Here is a 24497-nt window from a genome sequence, read left to right as displayed (position 1 = left end):
AGATGGATTTAATCTATAACCACTTTATCCAGTCTACTTTGAACTTGGTACAACGGGTCAATGAAGCTACCCACGAAGCAGGACATGTCTTGGATCTGGTATTCTCTGAGGATGACTTGGTCACAATGGGTAATATCATTGCCTGGTCCAATTCCAAGTGAATTCCGTTAGCAGGAACAGGCCTACCCTTATGGAGGAAAGGTGTGCTCTGGGTAGGAGTTGGAAGGCCCTAGCGAGGAAAGCTAAAATGGCCCCGCTTTTCCATATGGAGTCTCTGTTTGACCCGGGGAAGGGGGTGGATGAGAATTATACAGCTCTCTGCGGGCAAATAACTAGGACAATTGATCAGCTGGCTTCCTTGAAGAAGATCAGGAAACGGGGGAAACCCTCTGCCCCATGGTACATGGAGGAATAGCTAGCGAATCCGAGACCAAAACCACGGGTAGCTTGGGTACACAGGCACAATTGGCTATTCTTGGCAACATCCATTCGGAGCTATGCACTAATCTTGCAGAGGTACTGAACCCAGTTGCCAGGCCTCGCAAGCCCAAACAGAGAAGAGCGACCTGGTTCAATGCCTCTTGCAGGGAAGCAAAAACCCTATTTTTGGAATCACTGAAAGCACGAGATGCTCCAAACATAATTAGGGAGAGACGAGCAGCCTACAAATCTGCCCTCCACACTGCAAAAATAGACTGGGACGAGGACAATTGGACAAAAATAACAGCTGCCCTCGCTTGTCAGGACTCACGGACCTTTTGGCAAATTGTCAGGCACGGCTCGGCCGAACCACTTGCAGCAGTCGAGGCCTGTATAGCACCATCTGTCTGGGAGGATCATTTTAAAAACCTATATCAACCACATAGCAGTGATAGTGGAAGAATTGAACTCGCTGGAGAGTCCCCCAAAATCATAAACGGTTTAATTGACATTGATGGCTTCAGCACAGAAGAAGTCACCCTGGCAATTTCCTCCCTGTCTGCAGGTAAGGCGCCGGGGCTAGACAGGCTCCCAGGCGATCTTTATAAGCACGAACCCAAAGTCTGGGCTCCCTATCTTGGGGTACTATTCAATTCCATTCTGAAAGGTCTGCCAATCCCTTCCACCTGGTCAGGGGCAGAAATAGTGCCAATTTTCAAAAAGGGGTCCCCCCTCCTCCCTGCAAACTATAGGCCTATAAGCCTAATTGACGTTTCCCAGAAACTGTTCTCTAAGCTCCTGTTAAATCGCTTACACGAGTGGATTAGGGACTTCAACATCCTTAGCCCTTTCCAAGCAGGCTTTAGGGAGAAGGTCTCCACAGTGGATCAGGTCTTCCGTCTCGCCCTCATTCACTGGAAAACAGTACAGTTGGAGGGTGGCAGCCTCTACACTGTATTTGTGGACCTGAGGGCAGCGTTCGACCTGGTCCCGAGGAACAAGCTGTGGGAGGTCCTTGACAAACTGGGGGTCCCCGAAGGTCTATTGAAATTGATAATCCGCCTCCACACTAGCAATTTTGCCCAGGTTAGATGCGGCAGGATGGGGGAATTGTCTGAGAAGTTCCCCGTTGGCAGGGGGGTAAGGCAGGGTTGTGTGCTTGCACCAACCCTGTTCTGCCTCTATGTCAACGGGGTAATCTCTCACTTAGCGGGCGTATCCAACTCTGACGCCCCAAAATTGGCTGCTGAGAGGGTGTCAGCCATCATGTTTGCCGACGACACACTGCTTTTATCCAAGTCGGCAAAAGGCATCCAGCGCATCCTTGATGGCTTTGTGGATTTCTGCGAGGCCCATGGGTTGGAAATCAACGCCGCTAAGACGAAATTCATGGTCCTCAACCCCCCACAGAAATTTCACTTCAGCCCAAGCATTGCACATATTAAGCTGGAAAGGGTAAAAACCTTCGAATACTTGGGAATCGTATTAAATGATAAATTTACCTGGAGCTCCCATTTGGAGAAAGCTGCACTGAAACTGACCCAGCATTCGGGAGGTATAATGAAGCTCCTGGCAAACAACAAATCCTCAATCAGGCCGATCGGCCCCCCATTACAGATTTACAAATCCCAGGCCAAGGGGGCTGCCATCTATGGTTCTGAACTCTGGGGCCATGAAAACACATCAAAACTGTTGAAGGTGGAAAACAAATTTATTCGTAACCTTGTTGGACTACCACCGAGCACCCCCCTTGTCCCCCTCAGGATGGACCTAGGCCTATGCCCGCTTGATGAGGACCTGGCCCTACGCCCATTGGCCTTCTGGCGTAGAATATGGACAACTCCAGAACTGGCCAGTTACAGGGAAGGACTCCGGGAGGTTCTGGCCACTCCAGGTGCCGGAAAAATTAAATGGCTCAATTCCATCAAATTAGAACTGGAGGCCTTAGGTCTCCCAGCTATGTGGTCTGACCCCCAGAATACGTGCTACATCATTTCTAAGAAGGATCTAGCCAGGTTATACCGTGAAAGCAAACTTTCCCTGATCCTCAGCCACCAACACTTGGGGTCATTGACAGCTTCCTTTCTGTCCCACAAGGTGAATTATAATATGGAACCCACTCTAGATAAAATCTATCCCTCCTTACTGAGGAAATTATATCTCCAGTGGAGACATGGATCTCTCCCCATCAGAACTTTCACAACCAAATGGAGTCACGATCCAAGTGGCACCTGTCCAGCATGCAGAAATTCGGAAGAAAGTGAGCTCCACATCCTTTTTTTCTGTCCAGCTTACCATGGGATTCGCAGGCACTGGATTCTCCCCTTATGTAGGAATCTGGGATTCAAGAAGTGTTTGCATGCTTTTAGAGTCTTAAAAACTGATTTGTCAGACCATATCGTGTTCGCTATGGCCAAGTACTTGGGCGCCCTCTGGTCCATCAGAAGAAAATGCCTCAAAACATAGACTTGAGCACGGATCTGCTTCTAGTACATATGGTCTTCTTTCTAGCAATGATTTTATGAATTTTAAAAATCACTGTATAAATCATTTAAATGAACTGTTTTATAAAATTGTCTTTTATGGTAAACTTTTACCGAAATAAAGATTTTTGAACTTGATAGCCTATAAGCTACTCTGTAAACGGGCCAAAAGACAGTGGAGATTGTATTATGCTGACGGTGATAAGGTAATCTGGAAGGAATGCCTAACAAAGTATAAAAAAGAGATAGTATCTACTAAGGCAGCATACTTTGCAGATCTCATTTTAAAATCTCCAAATAGTGCCAAATGTGTTTTTACTATATTGCGAGATATGACAAATCCTGACTGTACGAGTAATAAGATCACCCCGTCACAAGAGCTCTGTAATGGCCTGGCAACTTTCTTTCAGGATAATATTAACAGGATCATTGAGGGTTTGAGACCAGATAATCCACTAGGCACTTGGGAAGGGGGGGTAATGGGAATAGATACCCAATTGGCTGCTGGGTATGGGGGGCCAGAGCCAGGGAGGCAACGGGCTGCCCTTGACCATTGGCATCTGCCTACGGAGGACGAGTTTGTCAGGGTGGCAATGGGAATCTCTTCTGGATCTCTGCTGGATCCCATCCCCCAAAAAATGTGGAAAGAGCTGGGCCTCGAGATTTTCCCACTGCTTCACCAGCTGTGTAACCAATCACTCAGTAGCGGGGTGGTCCCATTGTGTTGGAAGGAGGCAATAATAATTCCCCTGCTAAAAAAAAACCCTCACTGGATCCTGGCTGCCGTGGGACTAACAGACCTATCTCCCTTCTACCGTTACCTGTAAAGATTGTGGAGCGAATGGTTAGCTGTGCTCTCTCTGTCTTTTTGGAAGGTAATAACAAATTGGGGGAAGATCAATTTGGTTTTCGTCCAGGGCATAGGACTGAGACAGCGCTGGTCACGGTGTTGGACAATCTTCGAATGAGTGCGGACAGGGGGCAATCGGCGACTTGGATTCTGTTGGACCTGTCTGCCGCATTCGATACTGTGAACCACGCTGTCTTACTGGCAAGACTGGAGGAGGCAGGGGTGACAGGTGTGGCTCTGCGGTGGTTTCAGTCTTATCTGATAGCTTTACCCCCCTTCCAATCGGATTTCTGTGTCAGTAAACATGGGGACCCTCAGGGGTCCTCTATCAGCCCCTTTTTATTTAATGTTTACATGTGGCCATTACTGGATGTTATAAAAGCCAATAATATAAGTGTAGTTAACTATGCCGACGACACTCAACTGATTGTGTCCTTGGATGGCATTTATGCAGACTCCCAAGAAACTTTCCATAAGTATATGAACAAAATGGTGTCTTGGTTGAGAAACAACGCTCTGCCATTCAACAGTGACAAGAAGGAGATCTTGCATTGAGGGGTGGGTATAGTGCCAATGAGTCTTACCCTCTGACTTCTGGCCCATTCCTACAGATATACCTCCGGTTCCTGTGAGCATGGTGCGTAACCTAGGGGTTAGCTTCAATGAGAAGCTTAACTTGGAGTCCTTGTGTATTGCCTTTAGGGCGCTTCACGGACTTGGACCAAACCGCTTCAGGCTAGGTTTGGATGGTATGTGCTGGCACGCAGTCTGCGTTCCTCAGCAGCTAATTTGGCAATTGTTCTAAGGATTAAAAGATCTACAATGGGGGGACGAGCTTTTAATCCATAGCCGCCGCTCGCTTATGGAATATCCTTACCCGGGAACTGCGGCAGATACAGGATCTGCTGCTGTTTCATGAGAAAGTAAAGACCTGGCTCTTTCCCAGAGTTTAATAGCCGGCCAGTTAATTCTTGTAGTGCATTTTTTTTTCAGTCTACTGTGTCTTAGCGCCAAGATGCCCGTAGGGTTACAGAGCGCTTTACAAATATCAATACAATACAATACAAATACAGGGTGAGGAAAACAGCGTATGCTGGTGTATACTGGGCCACCCACTCAGGTATCCAATGTATGCAGTTCATGAGGAACTTGGGTTATCTAATGCTGAGGATGATACTAAGTTGCCCCCCCTCATCCCCCATGTTGTGGTGTTCCATTTGGTGCAATCTGTAGGGCTTTTTTAAGAAGAAGCTTATAATAGACTGTCTATCATGAGACAGGGGTCTTCAAATCTCATGATTACATTATATCAAGGATGTTTGTAACAAGCAAGACAGTCCTTCCAGCTTTTCAAACCTAGATAACTTGTATGTAAAGGATAAACACTGGGTTAAAATACATTTCATGGGTTCCAGGAAAGTTGAAAGAGGAATGGTTGACTATCACAGACCCGCCAATAAAGGTTATATATTGATCTGAACTATGAATTGAAGTCGTACCTTGACATGGTGACCAATAACTCGGACAAGATGGTCCTGACCAGATTTAGGTTTGGAATACTTAGAGTCCAGCACTGCTTTCCCTTGGGCCAATTCAATCCATCAGCAATCCTCATTTGGCCTTGCGATGAAACCTCCATGCAAACCCTGCTGCGTTTTGTATTCTTCTTTAAATTGTATTCTATTTATATTAGAAGGTTTTTGATCTTGTTCCGTAGTAGTACTTCATTGAGCATTTGTATGCCTGCACTATTATATGTACACATGCTTTCTTCACCTGATGTGTGTACGTTTCTACATTTCTTAAAATTACTCTCTTACATAGGATGTCTTTAGCGTTTTATATTGTGGGACACATCTGTTGACTCATTTTTATTATGCATATTAGACTAAACTGGATCTGTTATCTAAACATTTTTTATATCTCCGATTATGAGGACTTGCTTTTAAGATTATTCTTTTTTAATAATCGAATAAAGCTTATTGAATTAAACACGAATGTCCTGTACAACTAATGCAGAACAGGTGATTGTTGAAGGTTAAACATGGCACTAATGTAGGATTTTGAATTATCCTTGCATTCCTATACCATTTGTTTGTTAATTAATTTCCTGTCTATCACTTATTATTCCTAGCTGGCACCCAACATTGGCATCTCTCCTCATGGCCTTTCACAGTTTGTAGACCATCCTTCCACCTAACTACAAATTCAACATAGTATTCTAGGTGCTGTCGCTACCTCTTGACCCTTATGTTCTGAGGATATAATTACAGCTATTAGATGTCAGTGACAGTAGATAGAAGTAAGGAGTTTCTCATACTTTTGACAAGGATACTGGAACACCCCACCACTTGAAATCAGACAAGAAGTTAACTTACCTGTGGTTTTGGACTTTAGGAAAAACATTTTTTCTCAAATGGTGAAAACCTGTCCCAGCACCTAAATGACCCTCATTGTCACCATCTTTATCACTCTCAGTCAGGCCATCTTCAAGCACCAATGTATTACAGTGCCAAAAGAGAAATGTTGTAGAGTGTGCTTTAGAAGTGTGGTAAATCATTTGCTTATCAATCAAAAGAGTAAGATAGAATGGTGGCTCACAGAAGTATGTGCCAGAGGAGCATCACTACTTATCCACTATCACATCTCTGTTCCCTTTGTCTGATTGAAAATGTTGGATATTTTTGCACTACCAGTCATGATCCTTCTTGTGCAAGTGTTGTGTCTGGATACCTAGTTGCCTTTTTTGCAGTCTTATGAACTGCTGGCTTCAGACTTCCTTGGCCATTTTCTGGTATATCATATATTACTTTACTTTATTGAGAGTCTTCTAGCAGTGCCAGAGGTTCAACTCGCATTTTTCTGTCAATGGCCTGCAAAGGTTGTGTTGGTAGTGCCTCAGCACCACATGTACATTTTAACACTCTTTCATTCTATTTCATTGTTAGTTCAGAAATGTGGTTGCTTTGGTTAGGGGACCTCTTTTACTTATGATTCTTGTGTGAGTGTAAGCACAAGATAATCTAACTTCTTATTGGACAAGCCAACTAATTCAGGGTAGCAATCTGTGGAATAGTGTGGGGTGATTTGTTACATGCACTAAGAACTTATCATTGAGTACTGCTACAAGCGGTCTTCTAGCATAATACTGAACACACTAATAGGGTGCCCAAATGATCTAATACTTTAGCTTACTTCATTGTCCGTTTATCCCTGACACTGTGGTCCGTCATGGCATATCTACATGACCTATAACTGGTGTCTTTGAAACCTAATACCTGAGCAAACTGTAAGGTTTTTCATATGGCTAATATTTGCACTGGTCTTAATACCATTTCCCTATGACAGGAACTACGATTGCATAATATTTGCATATATATATATATAATGTAATGCATGCAGCCAGCCTCCCTGAGCCGATCACTGCCCCGGGGACCCCATCCCCTTGGGCCTGGCATAAATATTAAAGAAGAAGGGGCGTGGGGCCCTACTCCCTGAGCCTCTGAAGGCCCGAGGACCCATCCCTAGGGCCTGCTCCACTGTGGTGTTCCGCAAGAGTGTGGTAGAGAAAAATTGTCTGCTCCCAACCGGCTGGAGCTGGAAAAAAGCCCCTGCTAGGTGGGAGCAGTCATTTGTTTCCTGGCCCGCGCTCTTGTAGGCAGTGTAACTGAGATTGTACCTGCCTGACAAGAGTACTGAAAAATACCTGTTTCTGCCGGTGGCATCAATCTTTGCTCCTGCTTCACCCAAGATGGGTGTATGTGGGGTGCCCGCAGGGCTTTGGGGGCCTGGGGATGTCCCCCTGCCGCAACATAGTGTTGTGTGGGTGCCCCAAGGTCACTTTTGGCTATGGAACGGTATCCGCAGATGTTGTTTGCTGTTGGTGCCCTGGTTGAGCACCTTAGAACCCATATTAGGCTCCAGGGAATAGGGTCCCTGGGGCCGGTAGAGGCTCGGGGGGGGGGGGGGGCGGGGGGGGAGCATGCTCCTCTCTTCTATAAAAAAGAAAATGTCCGGGGGCCCTTCAGGGGCTTGAGGAGGTGGCTGTGCGATTCCTGCCCTACAAAAAATCAGATAGGCTCCTGGGGATGGGGTAGCCAGGGACTGTAAAGGCACAGGGAGTGGGGCCGCATGCACCCTCCTAAATTATTATTTAAAAAAGGGTGTACTGGGTGGATGGATTGCCAGAACCTGCTCATTTATTATTCACTGCTCCTTGAAGGAGCCTTCCATAATGCCCTGAGACGACTTTTTTGAGTATATTTTTGTGAGTTTTGTGATTTTCCTAGAATTGGAAATGCACCACCTAGACTTTTTATAACTAACAAAACCATAGAAATTGACCAGTTATAGTTATCTCAACCAACTATAACTGATGCCCTAGAGTAACTATAATTTTCATCCTTGTCATGCACAGTGTTGTTATCAATTATGTAGTTTCAGATGTCATTAGGTATGTTATCAATGAAGTTCTTGGAATGGTCATGAGTGATGTAATATGCGTGGCTAGAGCGAGGCAAAGCATGGCCAGAGCGAGAGTCATAGTTACTTAAGGGCACGAGTCATAGTTGAGATAGCTATAACTGGTCAATTTCAGTGGTTTTATTAGTTTAAAACATTCTGTTTTCAGTTAACTATAGCATCCCTTGCATTTATGTTATTTTCAATGAATTTCTAAGGTTTTTTTAATTATAAAGTAGGCTACTGTTACAAGTCCTTACTATACAATCACTTTAACATTTGTGGGTTTTTTTCAGTGAATTTCTGTTTTTTTTAACGTAAATTAAAATGCCCATCGCCATATGCAGTGTCTGGTTGACTGCAGGGCGCAGCATGTGCCAGGCCCTGATCCCAACATCCCAAAGGTGCTCAACCCTCTGCTGCACATTTTTTGGCCATGTAGGGTGTGGGGTTGGGCACGGGACCTGACCTGGCCTGCGGTCTTGCCTTTTATCCAACCCACCCTTATAAAAAAAAAACATGCTTTGTGGATTCGCCACAGTATTTCAGGGGTGTTGTGCTAAGCATGACGGTGGATCCTCTGCACCACTGTGAGCCTCTATGGGTGTCGCGCTAAGCTTTGCGGTGGATCCACAGAACTCTCTAAAAAACATTATTTTTAAAAATCCACCCCTACTCTTCAATTAATAATACACTGATCCCTGAACCCTGCCCCCCCGGGGCGCTTAGAATTCCCAGTCCCACCAAGGTAGTTATAGTTAGGACCACGTTTCCATAGGAAATTTTATTTTTTGGTTTGCTAATAATTGAGGCACTCTTTGATGAATTATCATGAAACGTTCCAGAAAAAAGTTTTCACCCACCTCAGTTTCTTCTTGGAGAGTTTCAGCTTAACGATTTTAACGGGAGCAAAGACAGCGAGGGTTCGCCCCAAAAATCTTTTGTTTGAGCAGTGATTCTTCAAAATCGGCTGAATGGTATTACACAACATTTGGCATTAAGCCAAAACATGTATGTATATTTCACAACGTGGAAAATCCGCAATGGATCTGCAAGCTCAACCACAAGTTGTAATTGTTTGGTTGCAACCTTGTGGCCATCTCCTTATAACTCAGGGACTCTGTCCCCTTGTTCTAAAAGTAAAACGAAATAAGATGTAAGGCACCATAGGGATATGCTTATCTCCTGGGCCTCGTTAGTGGTCTGGGAAAGGGACCCCTAGATCAAATTAGTAACGTGATAGAGCCATGTTTAATAATGACTGGACAGAATTAATGATTGTTGACATTATAAATGCACAGCAGTTTTAATATTTGAATCTTATTTGAGCTTCTGAGGAACACTGCCACACATTCTATGGTCATGTCCAGTGTTAAGCTCCTTTTGGACGATGGTCCTGGTGTGAGTGGCGGCTATCACTGTCTGGGCCCTAGCCCCCTGCCCAGATTTGGTCCTGAAGGGTCACCCATTCCAGACATAGTCCCACTGTACTGACTGATTAGGAGCAAAACAAACTATCTTAGGACTGTAGGGGCAGAGTGGCTCTCCGTCTGAGCAGGAGTGGCTTGAAAGGTTGTGGTGGACCCTATGAAGAAACTAGCTTCTATAGCACGAGGAACAGGAAGGGAATTTACCAAACAATGGAGCTTGCTACTTACCTATTTTAGCAAAAACTACAAAGAACTCTCTTGCCTTAAGCGACTACGAGTGCTGAGAATCTTAAATGGCTCCAAATAGATAACTATTATTCTGCAATATGCCCGTCACACATGCTCAGCCGGAATATGCAGTTAGTTGTCCTTTGTTCAGTGTCTTGGAGCCCTCAGGGAGAGGCTCAATACTTCCAGGAGGAAAAGACATTGCAAGTGGTAGAAATGTATCAGATCATAGGATGGATGACCGGTGCTGCTGTTGCCTAAACATATATGTGCTGGCATGTGTGGGTAAATCTCAGACACCTTTTGGGAAACCAGCGGGCAAGCTGGGGCTACTGGGCCACAATCATGGAGCTTGTTTGTCTCTGATGTACCAGGGTATGGCCTAGTATGACTGCACAATTGGGCCGAGTACAACTTTTTCAACACATGACTCTGTCTAGAAGAAAAATACTTGAATTCATACTAGTACTAAGTATTACATATATGAGAATCACTCAATAAAATGTAATGTCCTAGCACTGGAATAGCGATGTGCCACTTTCTACTATTGGCCCCATTCCCCCCATATAGTCAGGAGTTTCCCTTCTCAGATTACTCTCTAGTGTGTTTACGTTAAGTGCAGATTACCCCAGTACTCTTGTTAATGCGCAGTCTATCAGTTCACAGTTTCCCAGCCAATGAGTTTCTCAGTCTGTAACCGGGCAGTCCTCTTGGGAGGACGCCCATCTCGTCCTCTGTTAACCTGCACTTCTTCTTCCAAGTTCAGCAGAAGTTAGCAGTTCATCCCTGCCTTCTCAGCGAATGTGTTGATAATGAGGTTATAAATCCGGTGTTCAGGGACAGCTTCTCTGGGAAGTGCTAGACCTTTAACGGCTGGTTCAGCAGGAACTCAGTGCAGCCATGCTTGCCTGATCCTTGGCATAAAAGAAGCAGACAAGAGATGTAGAATCACTGACTTTAGGATCTGGTTTTGGGTGGTTCTCATTTCAACTGTGCTTTCCAGACTGCTCTTATGGACACATCTTTTATGTAGAGTAATGCCTCCCACAACGGGATAGCCTTCAATCTGGGGAAACTTACAATTGGGGCTCACAGAGGTGCCATATTCCGCACCTGGCTGTCATCAGCCACACTGTAAGCCATGATTAGAGGCTGGGCCTCATACTTAACCCCCACCATCTGCAAAATGATGTGCCTCAGGGTGGCTCATCAGCAGCCCCTTGCTCTGGAAAAAGCGAATTGATTTTCTAAAAGAGCCTTTTCACCTTTCCCCTCACATCAGGGTCTGGGCATCTTTCTTCCACCTTCAGGAATGTGAGAAGTATACTTCGACTGTCTTGGAAAACAACATCACCTCCATCTTGTGATTCAATTGAGGTTTGGGGATTCAGAATGGATCTTTCATGCCTCCGTTCTTCTGGGTCATGCACACAGCACACATATACAAGGCAGGCTACAAACACAGAACACGCACACACACTTGGGATGTTAGCGCTAGTGTAAGCACATAGAAGCAAAACGTTACATAAGTGGGCCAGTAGGCCTCCACTACATTGACACAGATAAAACGAAATCTGGATTCATAAAACACTGTTGTACACTACTACCACTGCTCTATGTGCCAAAGCCATGGCTGGGACAGTAGTTCATGATCTGTACTATGAGGGCATTCATGGTAATCCCCTCTAGGTCACAGGACAGGACAGGACCAGGACCGCACTCATCTCAAGGGATTGGCGAAGTTCTCTGGCCACACACTAGATCAGTGTGAGGCTATGACTAAAATCACAAATCAGGATAACAGATGCATACAGTGGAGCACTCAGAGCAGGGGAACATACCTGTACACAATGCATGGAGCATTTTCATCCCAACATAGAATGTAAGTTTCCAAAGGTGGAGTACCAGCACTCATAGATGCTGACCCCAGGACAGCTCTTCATTGCCAACCCAGTCCAACCTGACATGGGTGGCAAAAAACGGACATCTTCCTTTGTGGGAGGGATGCAGACACTTCAGAAAATCTTTGGATCTAAGAGGACCAAAGCTCTTGTTTAGCTACTGGTGGCAGGTTTCTATATCATAATCCCAGAGTCAAGCAGCTTCCCTTGTTATTCCTTTTGAGATACAGAAGGCGTGAAGAATTTGCTGGTTCTGCCAACTGGGTTACAGGAAGCGATTCGCCACTAAGGGTTACCAACTCCATAGGCTAGTTACTGGACACGTGATAGGGACCTTAGTTCATATCAGGTGAAACAGTGTATTTTTCCCCATAGACATTGGCATACAGCAGGTCATATGTAAATGTATCTAACATTATTTATGTTAGATGCTGAGCAACGTTTAAGTGAAACCAAAAGGAACATGGGGAATTAACCTCGCATCTGCTAGTAGAACAGATTTGCCACCTCACTCAATATTGAGCTACCACCCACCAGTAGGTATAGAGTATTTCTGAGCTTATATCACAACGGAGGGAAGAAATTATCTTTCCCACAACACAAAAGGCAGCTGGTTATCTCACTTGCATGAATGTGCTCCACTGTAGCTAAGATAATGAGGTACAATGCTCTAGTTTTCGCATTCCGTGTATTAATGTGTTGTACTTAACTGCAATTTATTCTCAGTTATATTTGAATTGCTACTACAGAGGTTTGTGAATAACGTTTCCAGTGCTGTCCACTCAGGTTCATACACGATTATTTGTTTAGGTGGCTACATGATTAATGGATTTCTAAACTAAAATCAGGATGGAGGCACTGTGACTGATCTGATCACCCAATCAAGATTATGTCTGTAGTACATAGTGCATATGTACTGACAAGTATACTCATTGCTGGACAGGTTGGCGCCACCCAGATCAACACGTACAAGAGCGTCACCTGATAGGTGTATGATATAGCACACCAAGCAGAAACCTCAGAGACACAAACATATTCTTGTTTTCATTCATTCTCTCTTGCTCTCTTTTTCCCTATTTTCTACTAATGTATGTTTTCCAGTGTGAACTATCTTTCCAAGTCTGTCACCAAGACGTCCCCTTTAACTTTGTTGTCTTTTTTGACAGTTAATTAAGACTGTCTGTCTTGTGTCTCTCACTGAGAGCAGACTGAGTAATGAATTGAGGGCATCTTTTAGGTTTATTACTGTTTCAGAGTGATTGCTCACCTTGTTTTGAATTATTCCTAAAAGACATGGTCCTGTATGATGGGGATGTAAATGATGGGTAATCGCATCAATGCTCTTTTTGTTTTAAGGCCATTGTAGTTTAACCTGCATGCACCTTGTTTCTTTACAGACGAGGAGAGTGGATCTGAAGAAGAATCATTCCAGTTTGGTTCCACACTTGATCCAAACTATCGATCCCGTCGAAAGAAGAAAATGGAGGCTCAGAATAAGCATGCCCAAAGTTTTCTTTCAGTTCTTCTGCATGTAAATCATGGCTTTATCTCCTTGTGCACAGATGTAAAGGTGAGTGTACATTAGTCTTTCAAATGTGCTATGAAACTGGGATGCTAGGGCGTGCCGTTTCTGTGCACTTCCGATATTGCACTTGTACAAACCTTTCGGTGCACTGATGAATTTATTTTTAATTTTGCTTTTTCTTATCGTAAAACATTGACTGGTCATTTTGTAAAAATATTACTCCACCCATAAGGAAAATGTACAGCTGCCAATTCAGGACCTTTCCCCAAACTTCCTGGTCTAAATCACCATAAAATAGAGACTTTTCAGGAAAAACGACTGGAAGACGTGCTGAAAATGCAATAAAGTAGTCAATAGACAATTTGGCAGGGTCTCAGAAGACAAAGCAGTTGCCCTCTTGCAACCCAAAGGCCACAATGAAGAAAATGGATTTCATGCCGCTCTTAAAACCCTACACATTCAAATTGGCTAAAGCAACTGCCAAAGTTGCAGCTCCAAAGCGATGAAATGGTTTCCAGAATTATCGCTCTGAGACATTTCTCAGAACCAAAATGGGATAGAAAAAACTCTACCAGAGGTGAAAAGGAAGCTCATCCAAAGAATTAACATAATCTTACTTGTCATATTTTTCATGAATACCTCAAACTCATTGGGAGCTTTTCAACCATAATAACGCCGTTCTGAAGAAACCTAGGCATAGATCCAGATATGCTAACCAATTTCAGATCTCTGCCCTTCCTTGCATGATGAAGGTCAAGAGTCCATTGCACCTCTCATCTACAATCCAGTAATTTCAGGTATACCTTTACATAAATCCTTTAATCTAGAGTTGAAGGTCCGATTTATACTTCCTGCTGCCTGTCGCACTTTTGAGCTCAACTGTTTCTCACCTAAATGCCGACTTGTCATTTCTTGAGAATGGGCTCTACCTGGCCAAATTTGGCTCTCATCTCTGAAGTGTTCACTATTTCCGTGGGAGTCCTACATGCATCAGCATAATGATGGAGCCTCTTCAACATATATGTGGCTTCTCTTATCTCATCAATGCCACATTTGCCATCACACGTCCTAGAATGATACTTAGCTATACCAAGATTGCACAGAGAGCATAGGAAGAGAGAGCAAGGCAGACCTGCCTGTCACAGATGGACACTCCAGTTTTACCTGTGGTGTATAAACCCAAACCAGAGATTCTGCCATTGGTCTCTGTGGATGCTGGTTTTGTTCATTCAGTTGGCTGCTGTTCTTCGGTTACCTGTACTAAAAGTGTGAAATCTGTGGCTAATGTGGGCAGGAGTTAAAACAACTAGTGAATACATTATCCATTATAGTGGTTCTCTCTTAAACAAATGAGTGGTTCTCATTTTATAACCCTGATCCTCACAGGATTCATCTCTCCTCACAGTCCTATTCTCACATCTGGGCATCTGCTGTGGTATCTGCACAGGACTATCAGCACAACTCCAAAGTGCATAAAACCATATGCCCTGCATCATGTGTTGATTGCTGTGTTCAATTGCATCACTCTACTGTGTAAGCCTTGAACTCTCTAATGATAAAAGTATCATCCCAACTCACATGGGGCATTTCTTGGAATGGCACAAGACTCCTTCACCAAGGTTTTTCATCTTGACAAGCTGACCAAACAGTTCAACTTACCTTCCCTGAATGACTTACCATCCAGCCAGCTAAATACAAGTAATTCAACAGAGGAGTCTTCCACATGCAAACTTCTCAGCTGTCTAGAAATATATAGCCTTACCAGAGATAAGCATAATTAATTAATCTCTTTTAATGCCACTCCAGCTCTCCTATATGGAACATCACAATCAAAGAATAGAAACTCTCGAAATAGAATGTCTCTTTCAGGCCATATAATATTAACCCTCTAGCATTACTCTTCTTTTGTATGCTTCTCCTTAGTAAGATGAGTATTCCATTTTTTAATTACCTTTAATAAAGTAGACAAAGCTATGGGTTTTTAAGAGCAGAGCTTATGTTTCGCATGTCTATATGTAAACTTTTAGTTTTCATGGAAGGTTAGAACTAGTAGGATTAGCTGTGTTTCCAATTTATGGGAGTGCGTCATTAGGACAATGGGTAGTTTTTAACCGTTAAGCAAGTTTTGGCATGTGTGGAGCTGTTCTAAAATGATTACAATTAGATAGAGGAGTTCTGACATAACCTATTACAAATATGGGAACATATATAGTGCTAACAGTGGATAAATGAGACATTTAGCATTAGTTTAAATAGCGCCTTTCTGTTGAACTCTTCAGATGTGAGGGAGAATGTCTTTGGGTACGTGAGGCTTGGGAGTGTGGCTGCTGCTTGGGTGGTTAACAATGGAGAGCTGCAATCTGCTTGCATGAGATATATATATATATATATATATATATATATATATATATATATATATATATATATATATATATATATATATATATATATATATATATATATATATTCTTCTCCAATTGCCCTGAAGCATTTGAGAGCGCACACAACAGCGGTCTGACCATCCAGCCATTACTTGCAGCCTGCCTTCTTTCTTCACCTTTGTTTATTATGCCAACATGTTTCAAAGTGTCACCACCTCTTGCTCGGGGCTGCTGCTAAGACGACATTTGAGGATTGTATGATAATGTTGGTGTTTTATTTTCACATTGCCCCGCCTTCATTGGGCGTGTCTTGGATGCAGGTTTTCACAATGTCACCTGGGATTTGAAGTCCCACATACAAGCATTCAAAGTTTGTTGATGAATTCAAACGTTCGTTTTAGAGTTTTCAGCAAGTCATTATTTCCTTAAGTAGGATGTGAAATATTCGGGCAGGCTCATTTACATGCAGAACGCTGTGCGCGTAATTCTGAAGGTTCAAAATCACAGCCTCAAATCACCGTTGGCGTTTTCAAATCGGTGAGTGATGGTGCAGCTCTCCACGACCAGGCTGCCGTGTAGTTAAATTCTTTTGCAATTGCCCTGAAGCATTTGAGAGCGCACACGACGCGCTCTGACCATCCAGCCATTACTTGCAGCCTGCCTTCTTTCTTCACCTTTGTTTATCATGCCAACGCGTTTCAAAGTATCACCACCTCTTCCTCAGGGCTTCTGCTAAGACGACATTTGAGGCTTGTATGATAATGTTGGTGTTTTATTTTCACATTGTCCCGCCTTCATTGGGCGTGTCTGGGATGCAGGTTTTCACAATGTCACCTGGGATTTGAAGTCCCACATACAAGCATTCAAAGTTTGTTGATGAATTCAAACGTTCGTTTTAGAGTTTTCAGCAAGTCATTATTTCCTTAAGTAGGATGTGAAATATTTGGGCAGGCTCATTTACATGCAGAACGCTGTGCGAGTAATTCTGAAGGTTCAGAATCACAGCCTCAAATCAAATCATCAACAGCATGTGGGCTGCTGAATTCATATATGTGCATAGATCGCCGCCTAGTGTTGGGTCCGGATGATTGCACATTGTTGTCCTGGAAGAGTCTTCGCGTATCACGAGATAGGTGGCTCCTCCCCTGGACTACAGTGCGCATGGACATCCTCTCTATCCTCAGATTGTTTTTTTCCGCCATTGGATTTGGATGTATATTTGTTAACTCAACTTCGGAGTCGATAAAAGACTTTATATTTGGCCAAAAGGCCTTTAGTTATCATCGGTATTGTCTTTGCGATTGGTGCCCAGTACTTGTTCCAGCTCTGTCCTCGAGCCGGACGTCAAGAAGAGCTGCGTGGCTATTCAGCACTGAAGGCCCGGTCGACGCCAGAGGCCTTATGGACGATCCATTATGGAACGGAGCCCGTTCAAGAGATGTCCCGTTTGCAACTCCAAGTATCCTCACATCGATGTCCACCCGGTGTACAACAAGTACCTGTCTCCGGATCACGATGAAGCCAGCTGAAGCCTTCGACGCGCGGTGCGGAAGGAAGCCCAGCAGACGGCACCTGACCCGATGAACATCTTCGATTCCGAGGATGATGAGGGAGTCGAGCAGGAAGTTCAAGAGAACCTGTCTGATCCTGCATCAGAGATCGACTCCAGGTAGGACGCGGATGTGGACATGGTCGACAATGAAGACGTCGTCGACGAGGTAGGAGACGACGATGAGGCCCTTGGGGACGTAGAAGATAGCTCAAGCGAGGAGCTAGGCCCAACCGTTGATATGGGGGCCGAGACTAGAACACTCTATAAGGCTCAGGTCGAGGGATCGCCACATTGCCTTACCCTAGATCAGACACATAGTTCTACAGCCTCGCCTCAAGGCCCGGCTATGGACACTTCCAAAGAGCCATCGGTTGATCGATCAAAATCGAAACCAAAAACATCGGTGACTACGAAACCGAAAGCACCGGAGACAAAACCGAAACCAAAAGTCCACATTACTTTGGTCGGATCGAGGGCTTCTGAACCATCTGCTCCGACAAAACAGAAGAGTGTTATCGACCCGGAGAGGTCGCTAAAGGGTGTCGAGCCGAAAGCCGGGGCACCGAAGAAAAAGGTCAAGGACATCGACCCGAAGAAGTCGGCGCCGAAGACCTTAGACACAAACAAAGGACTCGAAACACAGAACGTTCTTGATCCTAAGCGTCGACTCGACAAAGCAAAGGTCAGTAAAGACCTCGAGTCAAAAACGAGCAGTGGCTCTAAGGACCCCGTCGAGTCAACACAACCATCCGCCTCCTTTTCGAAGCAAGTGTCGGACTCGCAGCAACGCATTAAGGAGAAGGCTAGTGCTGCCGGACCGAAGGCCACTCAACCCCCGAAGACAGTCAGTAAACCTCTGAAGTCGTCGGCACCGATTAAGTTTACACTGCCGCCGCCAGTGGCACTTAAGGCGTTCGCCCTTAAGACGGGCATCGAAGCGGCCAAGAAGGTGTCCATGAGGCCGAAGCTTACAACTATGGAAGGGGCCACCAAGCATCGACAGCCTCTGCAGGAAGATCAGTCGAGGCAATTCATCGACGCTGAGACTGGTAGACTTTCCATTTTCAAGCGAAAGATCGCCCCAGAACAGCCTATGGAGTCGTATAAAATTCCATTAAAGAAAAAGAGGGATTCTGCAACATCACCTCTTCTTTTTGAACCTCTACAACAATATGGACAAGAACCTGCTCCTTTTTCACCCACACATTCAGATGTGGATGTAGGGGATGGTGACAATGAGGATTACAGTTATCCTGTAGACACTGATCCAGAAGAACACACTGAACCCTGGGTAAACACTGTTGACCCAGGGGAGCCACAACATGCCCCTGACAGTCATGCCTATGCTGTTAAAACCTCACCTACAGAAGGCACGGCTGCGTTTAACGCACTTATTGAGAGGGCAGCAAAAAATCTTCGATGTCCAACTCCATGCTGACCCTATTGAAGAGGATTTTTTATTTGACACCTTCTCGACCTCAGAGAGAACTGTCAAGACTCTACCCATTCTTAAAGGTGTCTTGAAACACGCTGGAGACATCTTTAAGGAGACCACAAGGGCGAAAGTGGTAAACCCCAGAATTGAAAAAAAATACAAACCAACACCTGTGGACCCTACGTATATCAGGGGACAGTTGCCATTGGACTCTCTGGTTGTTTCAAATGCTCGTAAAAGGGCGAACTCGCAGACCACGGGTGATGCTCCTCCCCCTGACAAGGAATCTAAAGTGCTAGAAGCATCAAGGAAAAGGGTGGCAGCTCAAGCGGCCAATGTCTGGCGAATCTCCAACACACAGGCACTCTTAGCCAGATATGATAGGGCTCATTATGATACACTTGAGACCCTGTTACAACATTTGCCAGATGAGTATAAGGAGGCAGCAGAAATGCTAATACAAGAAGGGAAACGTATATCCAACGCATCTATTAAGTGTGCGCTAGATGCAGCAGACACTGCAGCCAGGGCTATTAATACAAGCGTTATGTTACGAAGACACGCCTGGCTGAGAATCTCCGGCTTCAAGCCTGAGATACAAACCACCATGCTCAATCAGCCAGTTAACCCTGATTACTTGTTTGGCCCAGAAGTGGACACCACCTTAGAAAAAATTAAAAAGGACACAGAGACTCCCAAGTCTATGGGGGCTCTACAGTCGCAGCAGTTCAGGGGTGGTTCTGTTCGTCGCTCCAACAATAGAGGAGCTTCCAGAGCCCAGGTGTCCCAGCAGACACAATACAGTAAAGGAGGCACGCATACCACCTACAACAAGAACAATAGGGGTGGCTATCGTGGAAACAGCACCAAGGGCAGAGGTCGTGGAAACAACAACTCCCGATCCTCCGCCACTAACAAACAGTGACGTCTTGTCACTACCCCCGACCATATAACACCGGTCGGGGGGGAGACTACAACAGTTCATGCCGGTCTGGAAATCCATCACTACAGACAGGTGGGTGAGGCAGCTTATCCAGTACGGTTATTGTCTGGAGTTAACATCCGCTCCACCCAACATACCCCCAAGACACCTTCCTATGTCCGCAGAGCATATACAGTTATTGCAGCAGGAAGTAGTCAGCATGCTGCAAAAAGGAGCCAAGCTCGTGCCTGTGGACCAAAGAGGTACAGGGGTGTACTCGCTGTACTTCTTGATCCAAAAAAAGGACGAGTCCCTCAGACCCATACTGGACCTCATGCCCCTAAACCAGTACATCCTGTCAGAACACTTTCACATGCTCACTTTACAGCAGGTTCTACCGTTACTCAGTCAGGTAGATTTCCTTGCAACACTGGATCTGAAGGATGCATATTTCCATATACCGCTACACCCGTCACACAGAAAATATCCCAGATTTACCATTCAGGATCAGCATTATCAGTTCAAGGTCCTCCCTTTCGGAGTGACAACAGCACCCAGGGTGTTTACCGAGTGCCTAGCGACAGTGGCAGCACACCTACGGAGGCAGAACGTTCACGTCTACCCTTATCTGGACGACTGGCCTATCCAAGCAAAGTCGGCCCAGCAATGTGCCACCCACATGTCCCACACCATTCACCTTCTTCACGATCTAGGGTTTTCACTGAATTATCCAAAGTCCCACCTTCAGCCCGCCCACGTACGGCAGTCCTTGGGCGCGACAATAGACACTCTGGCGGCCAAAGCACAGCCAAATTCAGTGAGGATCAACAGCATGCAATTGCTAATACGGAAATTCAAACCACAACACTCGCTTCCAGCACGAGTGTTCATGCAGTTGATAGGCATGATGGCCTCCTGCATCTTCATAGTCCCGCACGCGAGACTACACATGCGTCCGCTTCAGGAGTGCTTGGCACGTCAGTGGAATCAGGCTCACGGACAATTGAAAGTCCTAGTGTTGGTGACCGGTCGCGCATACAACTCTCTGCATTGGTGGAACCCACAAAACCTTTGCAGGGGCCGACCGTTCCAAGAGCCTGTGCCACAGATTATACTGATGACGGACGCATCTCTCCAGGGATGGGGAGCTCATGTACTCCACTACACAGTGCAGGGACCATGGACAGCACAACAGAAGAAGATGCACATCAACCTTCTGGAACTGATGGCTATCTTCATGACCATGAAAGCATTCAAAGTACATTTGTGCAACAAGGTAGTGTTGATCCGGACGGACAACATGACGGCCATGTACTACATACAGAAGCAGGGAGGTACACACTCTCAACAGTTGTCTCATCTGGCTCAGAGCATGTGGAAGTGGGCCATTCAGAGAAACATCTTCCTCATGGCAGAACACCTCCCAGGCAAGGACAATCAGATGGCGGACCTGCTCAGCAGGCACAGCCACCAGATGCACGAGTGGGAGATACATCCATCAGTACTCCGCCCGTACTTCCAGCAGTGGGGTCATCCAGAGATAGACCTATTCGCCACAAGGGAAAACGGAAAATGCCAAAGCTTTGCCGCCAGGTTCCCACAGTCGCAGGGAAATGCGATATGGATGAACTGGTCAGGAATATTTGCGTACGCTTTTCCCCCAGCACCGCTAATACCGCTAGTGGCACGCAAACTGAAGCAACACTCGATGACTCTCGTCCTGATTGCTCCGACGTGGGCACGCCAACCATGGTACACCACGTTTCTAGACCTCTCCGTGGTACCGCATCAAAGGCTGCACCTCACGCCCAGGCTTTTGACGCAGAGCCATCCATGGCGACATTCAGCATCCAGATCCGCAACAGCTCAACCTGGCGATCTGGCTCCTGAGGTCTTAGAATTTGGCTACCTCAACCTGCCTCCTGACTGTATGGATATCATAAGGGAGGCAAGAAAGCCCACCACTAGAGCATGTTATACGGCGAAATGGAAGCGGTTTGTCATTTATTGTGCCAACAACGACATTAATTCGCTAGATGCATCTACTCACAACATCATCTGTTAGCTGTTACATCTATACAAATGCAATCAAGCCTATGCTTCCATTCGTATACATTTATCCGCAATAGCAGCTTATCTCCAAAACAGGCAGCATCTCTCACTTTTCAGAGTGCCTGCCATCAAAGCCTTTCTCCCAGACACCCACCAGCACCTGTATGGAACCTGAATGTGGTCCTTACCAGACTGATGGGACCACCTTTTGAGCCTCTACACTCCTGCGAGATACAATTCTTGACGTGAAAAGTGACTTTCCTAATAGCAATCACATCGCTACGACGTGTTAGTGAACTTCAAGCACTAACTATCCAAGAGCCATTCATACAGATTCATTCGAACAGGGTGGTGCTACGCACTAACCCTAAGTTTCTGCCTAAAGTAGTTTCACAGTTCCATATGAATCAAACTATAGAACTGCCGGTGTTCTTCCAGATTCAGTGGCAGAGAGAATGCTCCACACACTAGACGTCAAAAGAGCTCTCATGTACTACATAGATAGGATAAGAGAGATAATCTTACCTGAAGGAGGTGTTTTTTGGAAGGGCTGGAACACAAGAAACTTTCTATCGGCTGAGGATTACAGAGGCTTATTATCCGAATCAGGGCAGAAACCTATAGAGTGGGCTTCAAATAGCACATGATTTTTCCCTCTAAGAGGACAGTAGTACAATGACAAAAGAAAAGGATGGCTGTCCAGCTGATCACAAAGTGGATTTGGGGTCTGTTATTGATTCCTCCCATGGAAAGTTGGAGTGTAGCATAAAGATTTTCTGCAAGAACTGTGCAATATTAAGAAAAACTGATAGGCTTTAGAGAATTACAAGGGTACAAAGTACAACCAGAGTTCTTATGAAATCCTACTCAATAAAAGGAGTCCGTAGAGTTAATTTTGAGAGGAATCATAGGGAGTTGGTACCTTTAGAGGAATAGAGAAACGTAGTGAAAGAGTGCCATTAGTGCAGTAGACAAAGAAGGAAAGTTTTATGTGAGTACAATTTTCTTAGTGAAGAAGAAAGATGAGGGGTGGCGACCACTAATAGACTTACTGAGCTTAAACAGATATCTTGTATACAGAAACATCGGGATAGAAAAGGCTATCTTTTGAGGGACATTTTGCAGACAGAGACTACTCTGGATCTGAAGGATTACTGCAGAATTACTATTGTAAAGGGGATTCAAGTTTACCTTCAATTCTAATGAAGAGGTCAGTTGCACCAGTTTGTTTGTTTAGTGCTTGGCCTCACGTTATCATGTTGATGTTCCACGAAGGTGCTTCAGCCAGTGACGGCATTCTTGAAAGAGAAAAACGGTTAAATAGGTTATTTATATGGACTCCATTTTGATAATGACTTACAGTTACAGGGAGTTGTTCAATCATTTGTGGACGATAAGGAATTTTTGAAGGATCTCAGTTTCATAATCAGTTCAGACAAATCATTGATGACACCTGGCTGGGAGGTTGAGTTCTTAGCTTTTCATTTGAATACGTTGGGAAGCTTGAAATTACTAGAAAGGAGGGTAAGATTACTAAAGACGTGTATTTGTCAGTCACTAGCCAGAGGCATGTTAACCTTGAGGGCTTTGGCCCAAATAACATGGCTTATAGCCTCATCAATTCAGGCTATTTTTCACGAGCCTTTGCATTAAAGAGCACTTCAGAGCCCAAAAGCATTTCCTCCATAGGGGGCTCAAGGTTGTCAACTCACTGCCTCCCTCTACAGTTAATTGCTTCATGTGCTACATGCATGAAAACAAATGATCTCACATCTTTTGCTTGTATATATATCCTGTAATGTCCACTTGGCAGCAGAGGAGGACTCCACTAGTTCCATTGCACATGTGTCAGTTGGGACTGTTACTGTCCAGTCTCACATAGTTACAATACATATCTGACATGCTGCAGTAGTGTCACTTAGTACAGCATATCAGATGGAGCTTCAGGGTTTGTCAGTCACGTGCACTTTTACCCTCTCAGAAGTGGTAATAGAGAAAAGGAGTTTACTACTAACCCTATCCTGGCTTCTGATTAGGTGAAAGCTCTTGAACCTGGCTCTAGATAGCTGCATGCCGGAGTTACACAATTGGAAAAGGTTGCCTTGTACGAGTATGTGTGTCTGTCTGCGTGCTGGCGTCTTTGCATGTATGTCAGCATGGCTGTCATTGCATGCATGCCTAGAATTGTATGTATGCTTATATGCATGAGCGCGTGCAATATGAAAGCCTGTAGGGTGGGAGGTCTTGGGCTCTGTGGATGGTGAGGATGAGAGCCTGCAATTGTTAAGCCTATTTGTAAAACTAGTTACATAATCCAGGCCGTATAATAAAAGACCTGTGAAAAAAATAATTTGCTTAATTGGTGAAAGAATCTGACTGCAGCATTTACAGAGCTTTCAGGTTTTCATATTCCATGTGACTTGTTGTTTTCTGCTTTGGTGATAATCCTGTTTAATTTATTGTGAAATTACCACCACACAAACTGGAATGCAAAGACAAAACTATGAAATAGTGGAACTGCTAGCATTTGAGATTAAATTTCAGCGCTCTCCTTTTGCATCAGGAGTGTATCTACCAATAGTGCTTCAGGTACAGTTGCGCTGGAGCCCTGTAGTGTGAGCGGCCCTCTTCACCCCAGTTGGTGGCTGTTTTCACTGCCAATCTGGGGCAGGGAGGTGTGGTGTATTCATGCACGCGTAAACGCTCGCGCATCCACTTTGCGTGACTCGCGCTTGTGTTTCTTTTCAAGTGTATCTCGTGATATGTGACTCGCGCTTGTGTTTCTTTACAAGTGTATCTCGTGATATGTTTATACTTGAATGTATGTGCCTCGCTACACTACACAGTTTGTTAATGT

The 24497-nt window shown here is 44.8% G+C and overlaps 1 protein-coding gene across 2 annotated transcripts in view; it reads left to right on the top strand.

Moving 5' to 3' along the window:
- ATG2B (autophagy related 2B) overlaps window positions 1-24497 on the top strand; it is a 1072129-nt gene that overhangs the window by 516538 nt on the left and 531094 nt on the right. For both annotated transcript variants that reach the window (XM_086937744.1, XM_086937743.1), the window contains exon 20: window positions 13171-13343. In XM_086937744.1, the coding sequence (XP_086793870.1) occupies window positions 13171-13343 (173 nt within the window). The remainder of the gene's footprint in view (window positions 1-13170; window positions 13344-24497) is intronic.

This window comes from Lissotriton vulgaris, chromosome 9 (genome assembly GCF_964263255.1).
Source record: "Lissotriton vulgaris chromosome 9, aLisVul1.2, whole genome shotgun sequence".
NCBI lineage: Eukaryota > Metazoa > Chordata > Amphibia > Caudata > Salamandridae > Lissotriton > Lissotriton vulgaris.
The sequence above is the reverse complement of the archived record's forward strand: the minus strand, read 5'-3'. Positions and strand labels throughout refer to the sequence as shown.